This window comes from Astatotilapia calliptera, chromosome 18 (assembly GCF_900246225.1).
Source record: "Astatotilapia calliptera chromosome 18, fAstCal1.2, whole genome shotgun sequence".
Classification (NCBI taxonomy): domain Eukaryota; kingdom Metazoa; phylum Chordata; class Actinopteri; order Cichliformes; family Cichlidae; genus Astatotilapia; species Astatotilapia calliptera.
This window is the reverse complement of record NC_039319.1, coordinates 3,129,949-3,149,278: the sequence shown is the minus strand read 5'-3', so window position 1 is coordinate 3,149,278 and position 19,330 is coordinate 3,129,949. Positions and strand designations below refer to the sequence as shown.

The 19,330-nt window shown below is 45.0% G+C and overlaps 1 protein-coding gene across 3 annotated transcripts in view; it reads right to left on the bottom strand.

Moving 5' to 3' along the window:
- Window positions 1–18,012, bottom strand: part of kcnq3 (potassium voltage-gated channel, KQT-like subfamily, member 3) — a 110,141-nt gene extending 92,129 nt beyond the window's left edge. Inside the window, exons 1-2 of one of the 3 annotated variants that reach the window (XM_026149175.1) lie at window positions 17,647–17,709; window positions 13,438–13,885 (exon numbers count right to left, since the gene is read on the bottom strand). In XM_026149175.1, coding sequence (XP_026004960.1) covers window positions 13,438–13,751 — 314 coding nt within the window. In that variant the 5' untranslated portion in view covers window positions 13,752–13,885; window positions 17,647–17,709. Of the gene's footprint in view, window positions 1–13,437; window positions 13,886–14,392; window positions 14,826–17,646 lie in introns of those variants that run through there. The other 2 variants (XM_026149176.1, XM_026149178.1) reach the window with 2 other exon arrangements.
- Between the last annotated feature and the right edge of the window lie 1,318 nt (window positions 18,013–19,330).

Below are 19,330 nucleotides of genomic sequence, written 5' to 3'. Positions count from 1 at the left end.
TCCACCCAGAACTGAAGCGATCGATCGCTTAATCAATAGTTCAGTCGCGTTTCTGGCACAAAGGCTCAAAACCCTCCAGCTCGGCTCGCTGATATTCTTTGTTTTGCAGAGAAACAAACTGACGATGAAACAAATGATCTCAGAGAAACAGTGAAGGACGATTCTTCTTCGTGACATCATAATGACAGGACACGAGCGCAGGTAGGAGCAGACCTTTCATGTTCCCACTCACGTCCCGTTTCAGAGGTGTTGGGCTGTGAGTTTGTTATGTAATGTCGTTTCCTTCTCCACATATTAAAAATTCTGTATCTGTCCTGAGCTCTTGTAAAAGAAAAGAGACATAAATATTAATATAATGATTATTTTTGGCCACATGGTAGCAACAAAAATGAAATCATCTAAAAATAACATTTTTTGCACTTTTCAGCCTCGACGTTTGATTACATTTGGAGTTTAGAGAGCCTCGATCTTACATTTCATCTCCCGGCTGCACGGCGCTCTGCTTCAACATCTGTCTGACATGAATATCATTCCACTAGATGACCACAACCACAGAGTCCATTAGGAAACCCTGAACACAAACAGCCTCCACAGAGGGAATCCAATACATGAATTAAGACACTGAGGTCTTGTTTATGTTTGGATGTAAATCATGAAAATCCTACTTTATTAACTGTCAGTGAACATCTCGCAGTCCCCACGCAAACTTCAAACTTTACATGTTAACACTTTACTATGAGAGTGTGAAACATGAATCGCTCATTAGGCCTGAACAGTGACCTAAACGAGCAGAACAAACGCGGCCGTTCATCCTGCCAAATCGGCCAAACCCTCACAATCAGCTCATGTTTTTATACAATAACTTCAGTGTGTTTAATGGCGCCATGCAAAATGTGACCTTTTCATGTTCCAGCCTCTCAAAGAAGCCCGGGGTCAGTCATAATTTCAAGTCACAGTAGCAGCCAATAGTGTTTCATAGTTTTCTTAGCAAAAGCACACAATGTCACTGTGCACTTTGGGTCGTATCAGCACGCGGGATGGGCGGCTGCTCCAAACAAGCTAAAGTCTCCTTTTCACCCACGCTTTGAGTCCACGGCACACTGATCAAACTCTTCCAGGCCCTGAAGACGTTCTTCAAACTGCAGCTTGACTGAACCTGAACATGTGTCACCAAACCTGAGTGTTAAAACAATCCTTCATATTATTCCACGAGCTGTCAACGAAACTGCAAACAGATCAACCCGTCCTGGAGAAACATCTGGAGAACTTAGAGTTGTTTGATCCGCGTCATATGTCCAAACTGTGAGGAACATCAGTGCTGTTTCTCCATTTCATGAGCTACATTTACAGGTGTTTAAATGACCCAGAAGGCATCAGGGCCGGACGATGAGCCCGGCCACAAGCTCTAACTTGTTCTGAGCAGCCTCAGAAACGCTGGGAAAAAAAGTAAAGAGAGAAAAGTAAAATTTCCGATCTGGAGGAAATGTGCGATTTCCCATGAAATGACGCTGCTCTGAAAGCAACAACATGTTCAGTCTGCCATTAAAACACAAGTGAAACATAAATAATTTGAGTCGTGAGATGTGAAGATGCTTTTAGCCTCTTAGATCCAGATCAATAGCAGTCAATCTTAAAATCTGGAGGCAAATAAATGGACTTCTGTGGAAGTCATTTCCTGTTCGCCGCTAAAACCTCTTCTTGATTCGCAGGAAGTGATGCATTAGACACGCACAGCTGGTTTGATGGAAGACGTCTGTCAAACCGGTGAAGATCAGACTCTTCAGTGGAAATGAACGAAGAGGAGCAGAAACAATCCGAGTCGTCGTCTCTGTCAGCAGCAAGTGCACGCCACCATCTCCCAATCAAAACCCATCGACTTGTCTTCAAAGACGTCGAGCCTGGTCGGGTCATTATGTCCCTGTAAGACTGCTGGAGATGATTTTTGGAAATGATTCTCCCCCCACCTCCCTGCTTCCATCATTACACCCAAAAAAACCTTATTTTAATGGATATGAAGGTTTGAATTCAATACGGAAACAAAACAAAATATAAAAATAAAATGATTTTAATCTACAGAAATTGTGAGTTAAAGACGTCCTGACACTAACCCCCAAAACTACTGTTTGGACCTCAGCGAGGACGGCAGCAGGATCTGGGGCTTCCAGAAGGAAGCAGCGACTGAGCGGATTGAGTGATTCAGGCCAAAGTGTTGGCACTGTGGTCTCACAGTCAGAGGGTTTGAACCCACGCAGGGTCCCTCTGTGTGCAGTTTGCATGATTTCCCCAAACTCAGGAGAACTCCTGCGTGCAGGTGTCTCATGAAAGAGATTCTTCACCTCAAAAGTTTCACTTCCTGGTCAAACAAAGACTCACACAGCAGATATGCTTCCCGCAGGTGGCTGGGAAAATAGTTCAAAGTCTGATTTTTAAATACTTCTTAAAAGGAATCTCCAAAGTCCAGATGTTTTCTCAGGAACATCTGGACTGATGTGGCTGCTCCCACAGAAACTCTGGAAATTCAGACCTTTCTGAGGAGCGCAGTTTAATAAATAAATCTGGAAATGGACCGCATGTGTAAGTGTGTAAACTGCAATCTGTTACATACGTCACTGGCAGGGCCTATTTATACATCGCTGCACCGTTTCTCACGTCAGCTTCGTCCACCTGCATGAAAACATCAGTAAAAACGGCGAGTGTTCGGTGCTCGAGGTAAAAGTCATCAACATGTGTAAGAGCACGAAGAATCAACCTGATACACCTGAAGAGCGGCTGCACTCTTTCAGCCACTGACGTGTTCTCGCTGAAGCGTCACAGCTGCGACTGACTGCACGCAGGAAGCGAGGTTGGTTTAAACGGGTCACAGGACGAGAGGCGCCGCGGCCTCCATAAAGGAACCAGCTTTTGTGTATCTGTGGGCTCAAACTGCCAGCTGACACTTTATCGAATCCTGATGCTGAAAAGACCATAAATCCACTCAGATCACAGCGCCGAGCCTCTCACTCCAAACAAGCACCAAAACTGCAGACGAGCTTTAAAAAGAAGCTCGCCTGATGTGTCTGCCATGACTGAATCACTCTCACCCCGTGGAGTCTGCTGTGACTGCTGTTTGGAGTTACTGATTGCTAATGAGCGCTCGTCACGACTAATTATCTGCACAGTCTCTGACTCCACTTGCTTCAGCCTGCAAGCGTCTGATCGGGCGGTTTAACCCACGGGTCCACACCAACCGTTAAAAGGTCGCACGTACTCGACGAAAACACCCGTCACTGATTCGAAGAAAGTAAGAGAATTAAAGAGAACAGATGCTGTTTGACATCATGGATCAGTGACGTCGTGTAAAAGATGCGTATTTAAACTCAAGCCGCCATCTTTTCTTAAACCTGTTCAGGTAGTTTCTGGTGACTGACGTGGGAATGCATTAATCCAACGTTTTCCCAGCGTCCTGACTGTGAGGAACAGACCGGGAATTGATACGCAGCGATCCCACAACATCGGTCTATCCTGACTCAACAAGCAGGATCAGATTTCGGTCGTATCGGCTGATCAGATGTAGGATGTGTCGTTTACGTCAGCGGTCTCCAACCTTTTTTGCGCCACGGACCGGTTTATGCCCGACAATATTTTCACGGACCGGCCTTTAAGGTGTCGCAGATAAATACAACAAAATAAAACTAGTACTGGTACCGAAAAAAAGAAGATTTATTCATAACACACGTGAAAAGACCCAGGAAAACAGAGTAAACGATAAAAACGATAACAAAATAATGCTGAAAACCGATAAAAACCCTGAAAACCATACATTTCACACCTGAGCCTCAACTCTGGCGGCCCGGTACCAAACGACTCACGGACCGGTACCGGTCCGAGGCCCGGGGGTTGGGGACCGCTGGTTTACGTCACCATGCATGTTAGCCACAACAACAGCTTTTCTCTGAGTGTCTGCAAACTGTTGCTCTCTGTCGCCCTCTAATGGAAGCTTTTACTGCAGGAACTGCAGCATTTACTCCACCACCTTCATCTACTTCTTGATAGCTCCACCCAGACTCATGTGAGGAGCAGTAAAGGGAGGTGCACTCACACTGAGAGGAGGAAACCAGCACGACTGTAAAAACTGATGCATCAGGCTACTTTCAGCTGCTCCCTGAAGCCTGGATTTGACCGTGTTGTGGACGCGGACACCACGGACCCGGCAGCCAAGTATTCAGTCCTGTTATACTTCTCTGAAGACAAATGAATTAACATGAAAATACACAAATAAATGTGGTCAGTGACAACAGGCCAAGCTATGATAACGGCACCACCCGTCAGCAGCAGTGCACCGTATCACAGGATGGAGGAAGCTAACAGCGAGGGCGTGTCTTTTGTTAGAGTTGTTCGTGGCGTGTTGGTCTGTTCTCGCAGTTTGCAACTTCCTGTGTTTCCAGCAGGTTGAATTTATCTATATAAATATTAATAAAAGTATGCCGGATGGTATGAATCTTCCATCTGTGTTTACGCAGCTCGTGTCATGTGATGTCTTTACAGCCAATCACGCTTGCTGTTTACTGTAAATACACACTGTGGACTTCATTACGACCTCCTGTTGGTTGAGCAGATTGACGGCAATTTGCTGATTTTGCTCTGCTGAAGATTTTTCTAATCGGCCTTCGAGTCTTACCCGGGTCACAGCTTTCCTGCACAGGAAATTGATCTGCGACCAAAATAAAAGCACTAAAACTACAGCACTACTAATTAAACCTGATCTGGTCCCAACCAACAGCATTTTAAGAAGATAAATGATGAGAAGTGATGCATTTATTCCCTCTACAAGGACGTTTCACTCATTGTGCAGTGACAAAACTACTCAAACATCTCTGCCTGTGGATGTCTTTACTCAAACATGAGGTTTCACTCTGACGAAGGACCGAGGACGGCGGCTGCACCGGGAGAGACAAATGTGCCAATAAAGTGTGACATTAATCTCGTTCAGCCTGGATTCAGACAGTAATTTGCTGAGGTTTCAGATAATTATGCACAGCAGTTTCCTGCCAGGGTAAAAATAGCTTTTTGCACGTTCAGCAAAAATCAGGGAAGATTAAGATGGAATTGGAAACTCGTCATCTTCCTTTTGTTTCAGTCTGACACAAATCAGAAAGCCGAGCTGGAGAATGTATCGCCCATTTAACCATCTACGTTTTAAGCTCTGTGTATTCCTTTCAGGTCACATAGTATTTTATTCAAATTAAAGGTTTTTCAAGCTCCCCGGGGTTCAAACTTCTTTCTAAACTTTGTTCAGACTTGATTCGGAGCCTAGTTTCAGGTTTGAGTCAGTTTGAAAACATCCGTATGAGAAAATGATGAAACACAAGTACACAACATCTCATCTGGGTTTAATGTGACACTGAGTGGTTTTCAGCTTTGTGAGAGCTGTTCGACCGAAAAGCAGGGAAACGGCTCAGCATCAGGTGACGGAAACACAGACGAGATGGTTTTGGATGAGCTGGAGCAGAAAAGCAGCCCACAAGTTCTCCTAACATGTGAAAAATCCTTTGCGTCCATCATCCTGGTCTAAACTGCAGCAGTCGGATCAGCTGCTCGTTTCAGGATGTTTCATTTACACGGTTTTGACAGAGTTTAGAGGAGGAGGGCTGCAAGATGGCCTCCACCTGCAGAGCAGCGTGTGATCCTTCGAGCGATATGAAAGCATGAAAATCACAAACACTGACAGCACAAGGTTTTCATCTGAAGGAGATGATTTCCACCCACAGACACGGCTGCTGTCGTTGCTTTTCTAGTAAAAGAAAACAACATCAAAATCCAGGAGAAGCGAAGAGAGAGTGAGAGAGAGAGAGAGAGCATGGCATCAAACAGAAAGATGCATACAGCAGTGCATTGTGGGACGGAGCCCTCTTGTCAGGCTTGTCTGGATGCCAGGCCGAGGCCAAAGATCACCACCGACCTGCCACCAAAACTGCTGATGTCAAACATCTCGCGTTTCCCTCGCTCTCTTTCTCTGCTTTCACACATGCTCGCTCGCCCGGGCTCGCAGCCTCCACTCTGGATCTGATTTCACTCTCTCCACTGCGTTGTTATGGAAACCAAAATTTGGGTATTACATCACTTCAGCTCTGTGATGGTAGCTGTGGTCCGATACTGCAACCTTTGCTCACAGTGTCGCCTCCAGAGGCAGAAACAAGGACCTGAGTCACGTTCAGCATTTAAACTTTAGTTGAGTCCAGAGAAGAGATGAGCCACGATTAGCTTCACTCATCAATAACTGAAATTGGATCAATATTTGTCCGGACAACTGCCCCAGTTCTCCTCAGTGCTCTACAAACAGGTTAGAGTGCTGAGCTGGTTTGAAGCTTCCTCCCAAACATGCCATACGTCCGGCTTTGTTCTGGTTCAAGTCTGGTTTCAAGCTCAGTTTAGACTTAATTCACACTGGTTTCAGATGTTTTGGATTTAAATGTTTCAAATCTGCTTTCAAACTTTCAAACTAGATTAAACTTGAGTTGAACCTTGGTTCAGACTACTTTCATCCTTGGATTAAACTTAGGATAAACTTTGTTTCCAGATTATTTTAGATTGGTTTCAAACTTGTCTTAGACCTGTTTTGAACTTTTTTGCTAAAGCATATAGTTAGGGCTGGACCAGGTGACCCTGAATCCTCCCTTAGTTATGCTGCAATAGATGTAGGCTGCCGGGGGATTCCCATGATGCATTGAGTTTTTCCTTTCCAGTCACCTTTCTCACTCACTATGTATTAACAGACCTCTCTGCATTGAATCATATCTGTTATTAACCTCTGTCTCTCTTCCACAGCATGTCTTTATCCTGTCTTCCTTCTCTCACCCCAACCAATCACAGCAGATGGCCCCGCCCCTCCCTGAGCCTGGTTCTGCTGGAGGTTTCTTCCTGTTAAAAGAGAGTTTTTCCTTCCCACTGTCGCCAAAGTGCTTGCTCATAGATTGTTGGGTTTTTCTCTGTATCTATGAAGCGCCTTGAGGCGACTTTTGTTGTGATTTGGCGCTATATAAATAAAATTGAATTGAACTTAAGTTCAGACCTTGTTTATACTTGGACTCCACCTTAGCTGGGTCTTGTTTAGAGTTTCTTTTTTAGTCTTATTCTCAGTCTTGGTTAAAGGACTTGTTTTGGAATAGGTACCAGACTTGGTTGAGATTATTTTCCATCTTTATTTTGACTTGTTTTCAGACTTGGTTATTTTGGAGAACCTGATGCTTCTCGGGTTGGTCTGAGTCTAAAACCTTTGCACGGTTCTGCATGTTAACATTACTCAGACTGTTTGTAGGAGACAGGAAACTCTTTACATGGAAGAACAAAGGCACCATTTTCCATCAAGCTTGGAAAGTTCTGCAGGTAATCGAGTGGTGACGTCAGACTGCAGTGTTTACATGAGCGAAGCTTAGACAACAACATTAGACACCAACGGCTACAGTCGTGCATAAAGTGTTAAACCTGAATGTGTTGCAGTATCACATAAAAATGAATAATCTGAATGAATAAATGTTTGTTTTTCTGTTAACAGACCTGCCACAACAAGTTTTTCCAGGACACGACTAAACGCAACGTCCCAAGCAGGTAGAATTCTGAGTGTTTTTGTGGTTTTCCGACAGCGGATCCTCCTCTTCGTGTCTGCGTTTTTCCCCTCTTTCTTTATCGCAGTCCATCCATCTGCTTCTGCTCTTTAATCCTCGTCCCACTTCCCCATACATGTGTCACGTTGAAGTGTTGCCTATGCATCAGAATCTGTGGGTGAAGTGTGTGAGTAATGCTTCCCCTGCTGTCAGCCCGAACAGCTGAAGTGCCCTTGAGCAAGACATTTAACACCCAGTGAGCTGCAGCAGAGCTTTAAACCAGCAGCTGGTCGACATCTGTGACACATTCACATTAAATGATTGTGCTGGTCGCCTCGTCGCCATTCGTATCCGCCCCATAGATGCACCCGCAGTGACATCACCTATCGGTCTGTAAAAACGAGCGTTTCAAAATCGCCATCTTAGCGTTTGGAAGTCCGGGTATGATGAGTGAGGGGAGAAGCTGATTATGAAGCCACATGCTGATTGGCTAACCAGCCAGAATGACTAAATATGACCCGAAATGAGGGATTAAGACCATAAACTCCTCAGGAAGGTGTTTACAGAGGGGCTCACGGCTGTTTTACCTTCTGCAGGAACACAAGTCTTTCTGCAATCAGAGCTGTCGCCCCCTGGTGGCCTTTAAACATCACTCAGGTTTAATGCATTTAACTCATCAGCTTCACTTTTCAGATCCTTTTTCAGAAGCTGAATCCGTCTTACACGCCATCTATTACGCTGCCACATTCCCAACATCAACTAACAACAGAGACCAGTGAACATCAAAAATGGCCGACTGTTACAGAGAACATGTTTACGTGTTTTTTAAATGACGTGAGTGAGACATTTTTCCAGCACTGAATAAAATTTAGGTTTTAATGTCATGCCAGGTAAATTCCTTTTTTCCTTTTCTGTTGATTGGATGAAAGAAGACAGTTTCCCCCAAATACAGCAGAATATCTAACAGAATCCTATTCTAATGTAGTTCTATTGGTATCTCGTTACACAGAGAGTTTTGGTTTAGTTTCACCACAGTTACTCTGGATACCCTCCATGACATCGGCCTGTCTGCAGGGCTGAAGGCCACCAGAGTCAAGGATCAGTCGGCTGATTAAAAACATGAAAACAAGTTTTGTTTCATCAAAGTTCGACACGGTAAACAGAGCACGTGAAATCGAACGAAATCGATCTGGCGACCTGAACTGAAACCAATTTTTCCTTCATCTGCGACTCGCTGCAAGCAAAGTTTCCTCGCTTTCTAATTTATGAGCTTCATTTGAACTTATAGACATCAACAACTCCAACATGCAGAGCCAGTCCCACAGTTACAAACGTTCAAGGTTCCTGAATGTCCTCAAGCAGCTGGTTAAAGGAAGAAAAGGCTGCTGGGAGCCATTTTCACTGGTGGCTTTATCGTCATGGTGATGTAGTCCATGTTTGTGACAGCAGGACAACGTGTTGGTTTCCAACACACGTAACTTCACATGGAAATCTCAGGCTTGCAGTGAGTGTTTTGATCCAACCGTCTGCAGCAGGTGAGGACACGGTTCACCTGCCCGCAGGCTGAACTCGCCGAGGCCCCGGAGCTACGGACCAGGAGGGAGGAGGCGGAGCCTCTCTGCAAGATGACCGAGTCACTGGAGAGACATCTGATTGTTGTTTACTTTGTACAATAATCCAAAACACCTGGATTATTATAACTCCTGAAATTTCAAATGGTCAAACAGAGTTTTATGTGTATTTAAATGGAGTAAACTGCTCCTTTGATGAGTCTTCACATTTATGTAAAGTCACGTGTCAGTTTGGACGCGCATGTTTCAGTCCACCGTTTCTGTATTCGCCACTTCCTGTCACACCACCCCCAACACCAGAGCTCCCCTTCTTTCCTTTTTCACACGTCACTTCCTGCTCTGACACCAGCCGCCCATATGGAGCGGCCATATTGGGAGATGCATATGTCGTGTTGCTGAGAAAGCACGCGTCCTGCCAGTGGAGCACGAGATTCGCCACGAGTCAGTCTCTTGGGCTTGTTTTATCACATAGTAGCAAAAATAAACTGGAGTCAGGAGGACGGGTTTCCCCCCTGAGTTCAGACTCTCAGGCAGGACCATCTGTCTGAGCACACCAGAGGGTTAAGATCTTTTAACGAAGGATTATATGTAATAGAAAGTCAGCAGGAATAAAATAATGTTTCATATTATTAAATTAGGGCAACCTGGACTTCTAGTGAATATTTTAGCCCCAAATATTAACATTTGGAAGAATTTTTTTTTTATTCGCATCAGCTACGAGAATAAATAAGAGAAAGTCATTTCTTCACTGATCCATCAGGTAATCTTGGCCCAATAAACAATAGGAAGAAGAAACCAGCCGGTGCTATCTTGTTGTTTGTGGCTGCAGATGTTGAGTTTGTACCTCTGGCTGCTAAATAAAAGCTCTCGTTTGGAACAACGGTGAATTGTGAGAACAAACAAAAGGTGTTTTCCTGGAGCTGCGATCCTCTGTCGTTCTGGCAGCTCTGTCAGCATCCGTGAGACCCGAGAGCTGAAGTGTGTCCAAACAAGGAGCAAAAATAAAAAGAATATTTATTACAGTCAGCTTCGCCTGGATTCATTACTGCCCGGCAGATTTTTACTGCAGAGGTGAAACCTTCACCCAAACTAACAACAGGCCCTTTTTACAGCTCGTGGACGCTGTTACGCAACCTGAAAACAGCCACAACTCAGCATTAGGTTATTCATGTAGAAGCTTCCTGCTGTTCTGGAATCTGGAGATTTCCCAGGAAGCATCTGCAGGTCCAAGTGTGGGAACATTTACCTGAAAAGCTAAAGTAACCGCCTCAGTCGTCTGCTGCTGATTGGATTTAACAACAAACTAAACCATCGGTTTGCTTCTTGACTGTAAACAGATTATTAATCCAGTTCAATGAATAAAACACATTTTCTGATGTTTCACAGGCTCATAAAGACGAGTTTAAGACCTCAGCTTTGAAAATACAAATTCCTTCTTATGAAGGTACCGACTGCAGTACAATGAGATTCAAACAGAGCTGCACTTACGAATGAAGAGCAAGCAAGACTCTTACACCAGCCTTCTTTCAGCTTTCCCATTACAGTGGTGAGATTAACCCGGATGAGCACAGCCATGTGATCGAAACACAATAAAGATCACTTTGTTACTGGTTAGGAAGCAGGGTGGTCGTTTTTCGCCCAAAGTGATCCAAATTTGAAAAGTAAACACCTGTAATCATATAAAACTGGCAACATAAAAGCCTGAAGACGTGACCACGCAGACAACCTGCAGTGAAGTGAAACAGAGGCAGTACTGCAAGGCTGGTGATAAACATCGTCCCAAACATCGCGTTTCACAAGCTTGTTAATGTAGTTTTAGGCATAAATTAAATTCAGGAATTCGTCTTCTGAGTTGCCTTTGAGTTTGGAGTTTAAATGACCATCACGCACTATTGTGATCTCAGTCAGCAGCATTCCTCACACCGTGTGCAGGAGGACAAAAAGAAGGAGATCCAACAGTTTTTCTGGAAATGTTTGCAGGCCAAACAAGATTTGAGGCGACGTTTCAGGTTTCAATCGCAGCTAAATGACGGTAAAATACCTTTTTGACCTCAAAACACAAAAATATGTTTGCGACAGACCCAAGATGCAGAAACACATTTACACCTGTCCGATCCAGGACGCGATCAAGTCAGCGCGTCCACATTTAATCGGGTTATTCCCTGATCAGCGTGATGTCACACAGAACTCTGACCTCTGACCCCCACACCTGCAGCAGGTAAGTTACGCCTTTGTCACATTGACTCAGCAGGAATAACATGAAAGGGTCTATGTGGATGTTTTTTAATGTAGTAGATTCTTGACTCAAAGTCGTGTCCCAGCACGACTTTGAGTCAAACAATCAGATTCGTCACATCGGAGTGATTTCAAAACTACAGGAAGTGCTTTAAAACCAAAGACGCCTCTTAAACCAGGAGGACGAGAACAGGACAGAGTTCATGCAGGTGCTGCCTGCTGCCTCTCCACAGCAACGTCTTTGAAGACACGCTGGATATAAAACTGGGAATCTGCACTTCAGGGCTTCAGCAGTGGAGGGAATCATCTCGCCACTCACACCAGAGACCTCAATTCAACTCCCCCCTGGGACAGATTTAGGTTATTGATTGATCTGCTATTAATCATCATTAACAGTAATGGTTTGGTTATGTTTGGGCAATAAAACCAGTTGGTTATGGTTAGAAAATTAAACTAGTTGCTCAGGTTTAGAGAAAGATCCCAGAGACAGTTGATTTACAGTGGTTTTCACGTTTTCTTAGTTGCCACGGTGACACATCCCCTCTGAAGAGTCTGCACATCTGGCTGCAGATGTGAAGCGTACCTCCTGAAAGATATTAACTTCAAATCTGACTGTTATGAAAAAGAAATCTGTGTCCATGTCTTCAAACAAACAGGTGATTTTTTTTGTGTTCTGGTCGTTCTTCAGATCACGGTTAAACAAACGAGCCGCCGCCTCAGAAGCAGCCGTCAGCCGCAGGATGCTGAGTAGGGATGGGTATCGTTTAGGTTTTATCCGATACCGGTGCCAAACCGGTACTTTTGAAACGGTGCCGGTGCTTAAACGGTGCTCGAATCGGTGCTTAAACAATGGAAAACACAAACTGTCCTAAAACTTCTCATGTTTAACTGTTTTCTGTAAAAAGATAACAATGTTAGTCTTCTCTGCAGCTATAGGGGGTTTATGGCATCACTCTTGGCTGGAAGCAGTGCTTAAACAAGGGAAAAACACAAACTTTGTCCAAAAACTTCTCATGTTTAGCTGTTTTCCACTTTTTCTTTGGTCATTTTAGCCTTTTAAGCCAGGGTGAAGGGAGTATCTGCCATCAAACAAGAAGACAGCCGCATGTAACTACGATGTTTGCTAGTTCACCTTACATAAATAACCATACTTTTAAAAAAAGCACCGAAATGTGCGCTGCTTTTCGGTCTGGTTACTACCGTTTATGTCAGAACCGATACCAGTACCCATCCCTAATGCTGAGGCCTCTGTGCACGCTGGGATCTTTTCTCTGGACAGGAATCGGTCACGGACGTGCCCGACTGTCGGCCGTCTTTTCAGCACAGACACCTGCTCAGCAGCACGCACTATGACTCACCTGCTGCCTGGTTTTTGTGTTTTTACATAAATAAAAATATTTCCATCACAAATCAAAATTTTAAAATTAGCAGGGCTCAAGAAAAGTAAAGAAGAGCTCCTTTACTTTTGTCCACATTCACTCTGGTCTCATTTATTCATTTATGCAGTTTTTTTTCTGTTTTATTGTGATTTGAATTTTAAAACTGAATTGAATAATCGTGATTATGTGATTGTAAGTTGAGCAGAAAAGTCCAACACTGCACGGGAAACAAAGATGCTGACGGTCACTCGGACCATCACTGAACGAGCTCAGAGTTTGGTAACACACTTCAGCACCATCAGCCACCTGCTGGAGCTCCACTTATGTAACTCTTGTGGGTTTAAGTGGTTTCAGAGGTTTGGAATCCACATTTAAACCCATCCACCACACAGAATACCTGCACAGGTGAAACCTCTCTCGCCCTCTCTCTCTCTCTCACACACACACACACACACACACACACACCAGAGAAACGATCCAGCAGCTGAAGCCTGCTGAGCGCTTACATAACCAGCAGCTACAGCGACATACAAGAGGAAGCTTTTCATTTCCAGCAGCAATATTAAGTTACAGCCTCACCAGCTTCATTAAGGCCTGAAAACTGCTGAAACAAAGTGCGAACGGAGAGCCGAGGAGAGGATCTCTCTCCTCTCTCATCATTCAGATACTCACACGAACGCGTGGTAGAGCAGCGCCCATCCTCTCGGCCTCTCCAGCGCGTCGTAGATCAGGTTCTGGATCTTCCTCTTGCGGATGTTATTCCTCTTGGCCGGCCGGGCGTAGTTCAGGGGGGTCTTGGCCAGCAGCCCAATGCCGATGCCCTGGGAGCTCCGCTTGTAGTCATCCCGGCCCGGAGCCACCAACAGCAGGGCGCCATCCTTGTCCGCTCCTGTGGTGCTTTGGTCCAGTAAGTCCCCGGGCGGAGCGCCGGAGGGCTTCTTCTGCTCGTCCGAGCCGCTAACGACGGTCCTGGACCGGAGCCCCATGGTCAGTGCTGGATGCCCGGTGTGGGCAGCATGCCATGATCCGGGCGCTGGATCCGGAGACACCCCCCTCTCCTCAGCCGCGGGTCATTTAAGGATGTGGTCCCCGGCGCGAAGGGAGGTGCTCAGCAGTGTGACTGGAGAACGGGAGGAAAGGAGGAGTGATGGAGGGAGAGGAGACAGAAACGGAGCGTTACTACAGGAGAGCATCGGCATCTGGTACAGCAGCGCGAGGACAATGTGCGTAAAAACCGCGCATAACATGCACGCGCTGATCACCACGAGAACACACGGAGAGGTGAGGCCGACGCGGAGTGGGATATAAACCCACTAATGCGCAAAAACAGCTCCTTTTCCCGGGAACACAGTCTCCGTGTAACGCAGTCTCCGTGTAACGCGACACGAGGCGAAAACACACCTGATCACACCGGGCGATCCCATCAATCAATAATCTGTAAAACAGAGCAACAATTGCCCACTTCCCAAAGAGCCAGCACTCCCCCATAAACACACACACACGGGATAGACAAAGACCTGGCGACACACACACACACACACACACACACACACACACACACACACACACACACACACACACACACACACACACGGAATCAGAGAGCGCTAACACCACCGAGCCCTACCGGCAGCGCATCCCGGCCATGGCTTCTGTCTCCGGGGCTCCCAGCCTCCATCCACCTGCAGAGGAAGCGGTGCTGAGGCGGAGGAGGAAGAAGAGGGGGAGGAGGAGGAGGATGGAGACGGAGGATGAAGAGCAGAGATGCTGCGCGAAGGAGGTCGATACTGAAACTGAAGCGGAGGAGAAGCAGCAGGGAGGAAGATGAGAGAGAGGGAGAGAGAGAGGGAGGCTTTCAGCAGCAGCAACGCAAACGCCCCGAGCGCGCGCACTCACACATCCAGGCATGCATACGTGCACGCGCTCAAGAAAGCGTCCACCTTCGCGTATTCAGGAGGAAAACGCGCCTGTAAAGACAGGTAGATGCAGGCAGACGCGCGCACGACAATCCGCTCAGTCATGTAGAAGTGCACGCGCCTGTGTGCACATGCATGTGCAGGGAAACGGGCTCTTTATTTCAGAGGCAAAACAGAAAAACAGAGTTACATAAAGACGAAGCTTCCGCTCCTTAAAGGGTTAAAAAACAACGGACACACGGAGCGGACTTCAGATTCTTTAGAAACATCATTTAAAGCGCAAATCTCACCACTGACCTTTGCTTGATGGGTTTACGTTTTCTGAAAGTTGGACTTTTTGTAAAATTTCAATAAAATCAGAATGAAGTGTCTTTAAATTTTCCTGTATGGCTGCGATAGCATGTCAGCTGTTGTTTTCTGCGTTTCAGTCCAGAGGCCAGGAGGGGTCAGAGGCTCTGCCTGCAGGGCTGGACTGGGACAAAAAATCAGCCCGGGCATTTTGACTACAGACCGGCCCACCAGGATAAAGATTGAAAATGTGACGTCATTCAGGGGTAAAACCGCAAAGGATTCTGGGAACTTGTGGCAAGAGGTACTAGCGCACGCAGGCGCAGCGATAAAAAGAAACCCAAAAAATGGCAAGAAGCTGTTGTATTATTAACTTCAATAGCCGGTCGCATGACAGCCATGGGAAGCCGACGGGTAAAGAGATAGTTTTTTTTTTTTTAAATCGGATTACGTCGTTGAAGAGAAATTTTTAAGCCATGTTTCCGAAGTAAGAGCCGACGGATGGTCTGGATATACCAAAACGTCTCAGAACACTCCAGCTCACATGTTAGTCTGCTCCAAGCATTCCCACAAAGGTCAGAGTTTTGTAGTATTAATACGTCATTTTTCTTAACATAATTGGTGATATAGGTTACAAGCAAGTCTGGCGCTGAACAGAAATTGTGGCACTATGCTCCTTTATTTATTGTGCATAAATAGTAAATTGTCCTGACACAATATTGCGTTTCGCTTCTGTTATTACCATGGTACATTGACAAAAACATATACTTTTATTCACAGGGTAAAACAGTTGTTATGTATCACTAATTGTCCAGTGCGATTACAGCATACAATATTGTAACAACCGTGGGTTAGTGGAGCTGAACTGGCTAAACTGCTCACTAGCCAAAACGGCTAGCGGGGCGCTAGCAGCTATGGCTAAACTTCGCAACAAATGGAGAGCACTCGTCGTCATACACCGCACAACCCCGAGCGTCTCAGCAGCAGACTGATAATCCTCAAATGATCCAACAGGAGGCTTTAGTGGTTCACACCAATCGTTTATTTACCATGTTTTTCTACAACAACATAATGCTGCTGACACCAAACCCCTATCACGCTCCCACCACATAGAGTCGCGGTGTCAGCCAACCATGCCAATTCAACCCACTCCACAGAACACACATCAACTTCACTGTGGCGTACATTAACATAACACTAACACAACATGCGAATCAAACACATAGGAACTAGCAGAACGATAGAAAACACAGACAACACAATACCCAGAATGCACCTGGCTAACAACCCCAGCCAGGTCATTACAATATTATTGTCACTGCTCCATTTCTGTAATGCTACCAGAGATTATTTCCACTACTAATTAATTACCGTTGAGCTCAAAGGTTATATATTAATAAACGGTTAACGAATGTGTATTTATGACGACGATTTGTGAGACTGGTAAACTTACCTTTGTTCGTACGATGGTCTTTCGTTCTATACGGTGCATTTCAAGGTCCTGCACCCATCCGTCGGTAAACTGTACCTGGGCTTGTTGCAGTGACCTGAAGTTACTAAACTTCATGAGTGTATGCACTCACAAGAACCGTATGATTATAAATCTGAGCGTGGTGAAAGTTGGGCAGCACACTGACGTCTTTTGTCCACTCTGTGCGCTCATAAGGGTCTGACCCTTTCACTCCTTTGATTTTTTCCTCGTATCTTTTCTTTGCCTTTTCGTCGAGTCTGTCTTTGTACCGACCGGCATTGTTCTCCTTTTGTTTTGTACATTCCTTCTTTGTGCGGCAAAGAAAAATGCAAGAAAGAAAAAAGAAAAAACAAGAAGGTATTGGAACCGGAGAATGAACGTTTTGCGGTGCTGCAAATGTTTGCATTTGATGCGGTACTTGGATTGTTTTGCCACGAGTTCCCGGCATGCAATGCGCGAAAATCACGTGATTGCTAAACAAGGGGGCGGGTGCATCCAGCCTCCTCGGCTGTAATTGGTCCAGCCCAGAGTCGATCATGACCAATTGGCCAATCCAACACCTTTCATTATATATACCCTTCCTAAAAAAAAAACTAAAAAAAAACCATCGGCCCATAAAAACAAAAAATCGCCAGCGGCCCACCGGGCAAATGCCCGGTATGCCCGATGGCCAGTCCAGCTATGTCTGCCTGCCAATATTTGTTGTTTGAAAGTCAAAAAGCTCAGATAAAAGAAAGAAAGGACGCAGAAAACAAGCAGAGAGAAGCAACAAACCCCACAAAACCGAGTCCATAGAAAACAAAAATCCGCAAGGAGACAAAAATAACTACAAAAAAAGATTCAAATTAACCACCGAAGCAAAAAACACAGCAAATCAGTTTAAACCTTGAAAACTAAAAAGTCTTCAAAGTGAAGCAAAAACAACCTGCTGATGCCAAATAACCACAAAGACCTAAAACAATCTCACAGAGACGCTAAAAGCCACAAGCTGATGAACTAATGCAGAAAGAGCACAGAGGGAGGTAAGACCGATCAAATTCGCCCCTTTTCCATCAAAGCGATCCCACTGAGAAAACACTCAGTGGTTTTAAGACAAATGTAAACAAGAACCACTGGGAAACATTATGCGTACAACAAAAATGTCAACAATGGAAGAACAGAACATAAAAAAGTGAGACAGCCGGTGTTTTATTATCCAGCTCTTACATTTCAGGTGATCTTTGATTTGTTAGTTTGCTGTTCTTAGACATTGTTGTGTTTCCATTCTGTTCCTCTGTGTTAGGTAGGCTGTCTTATTTCCTGTGTTATTTTGGCAGCCTGCGTTGTGTTTATCTTAATAACGTTCAGCTGTGTTTAGGTCCCGCCCACTTCCTCTTCCCTCATTATCTCTCATCTCCGTCTTCCTTCTTTTCTCCTGTTGTGATGTTGAGTTTCTAGTGATGTGCACAACTACTCGACTAGAAACTAATCATCCTTTTGTCCCTGGTCAGTACCTGATGTATTAGTCATGCAATCAAATTAATATTTAAACTGATGCCCAAATGCCAAAGTTGTTGTGTCCTAAATGCTATGTAACCATCTGCCACCAGATGGAGCTGCAGCTCCGACATTGCTGTAGAAACATGTAGGGAGCATCTTTTTGTTAAACCTGTCACTGCTCTGTATTTTAAAAGGCAAAAGAGCAAGATTAAATGTAAGTGGCAGAAATTAGCTTCCTGTGAAGGGTGGATGGGCTCCTCAGAGTGAGGAGTCCAGCTCCTCGGAAGGGCTCAGACTGCAGCCACTACTGCTCCACATTGAAAGGAGGCAGTGGAGGTGGTGGCCTGCTGGATGAGGTGTCCCAGGCAAGTGAAATGCTTGGAGTTGTTGTTTTATCATTTTATTAAAATAGTTGTTATGAACTGTAGAACAGTGTGTATTATTTGTAATGTACAACAATGCGCTACACAAAGATTTTTCAATGTTAATTTGCCGTATTTTAAAAATATGTGAACATCTATTGTAGTGTTGATATTTTCATATTTAACATCATTTTTATTTAAGTGTTTTTCTTCTCCACTATCTGTTTGGAGTTTAACGCTCATCGTTCACAATGCACGATGCCGTGCATCTACGCAGCGTGATTCGTTACCGAAGAACGTAATAAGTCACCAGGAACACTTCCTGTTTTATTTTGAAATCTGTTTTACCTTCTGATTTGTTCCTGTTCCACCTGTCTCAGTTCACACACTCGCTCTCAGTGTAGTTGTTTAGCGTTGGAGCCGCCGCTCCTGTTCTTCTTCTGTGTTCTCGGCTTGTGTTGGACTTTCTTGGTTTGACTACGTTTCTGCCTTCGCTGGCTGCCCAGGTGTGGATGACTCCTGCCTTCTGGATTTTCCTCTGCTTCCATCTCTCCTGATTTGGATCCCTCTCCTTGACCGTTACACTTCTCACCTTAAATGCCCTAACCTCCTGTTAGTAAAGCTTCCTGATGATTGATTCTCAAACCTTTTGAAATGTGTGCTGGATCTTAAACAGAGAACCAGCAATGTGTGGGAGGAGACGCTATTGACCACAGAGTGTTCACAAGGCCGCACGGCGGCAGATTCTATCATAATAAAACACCTTTCTGTGAGTCTGCGATATGTTACGGCACCATTTGCTGCTTTACAGCATCTGCCATTGTAATTTGAAGCATGAAGTCAGCAGCTGCAGAGAGTTTGTAGCAGCAGCTTCCTGAGAGCATCGCCTTCAGCCCCCACAACCAGCTGCTTCTTCTGCACACATAGAAGTTTCTCTTCTGTTTTTAAACCAGGCGCCATCCAGGGAAGTCGTGTCAGGTCAGGTTATTCATAAGCACATATAAAAACAGCACAAGTGCGGCACAGCTGAATGGAATAAAACAGAGCAG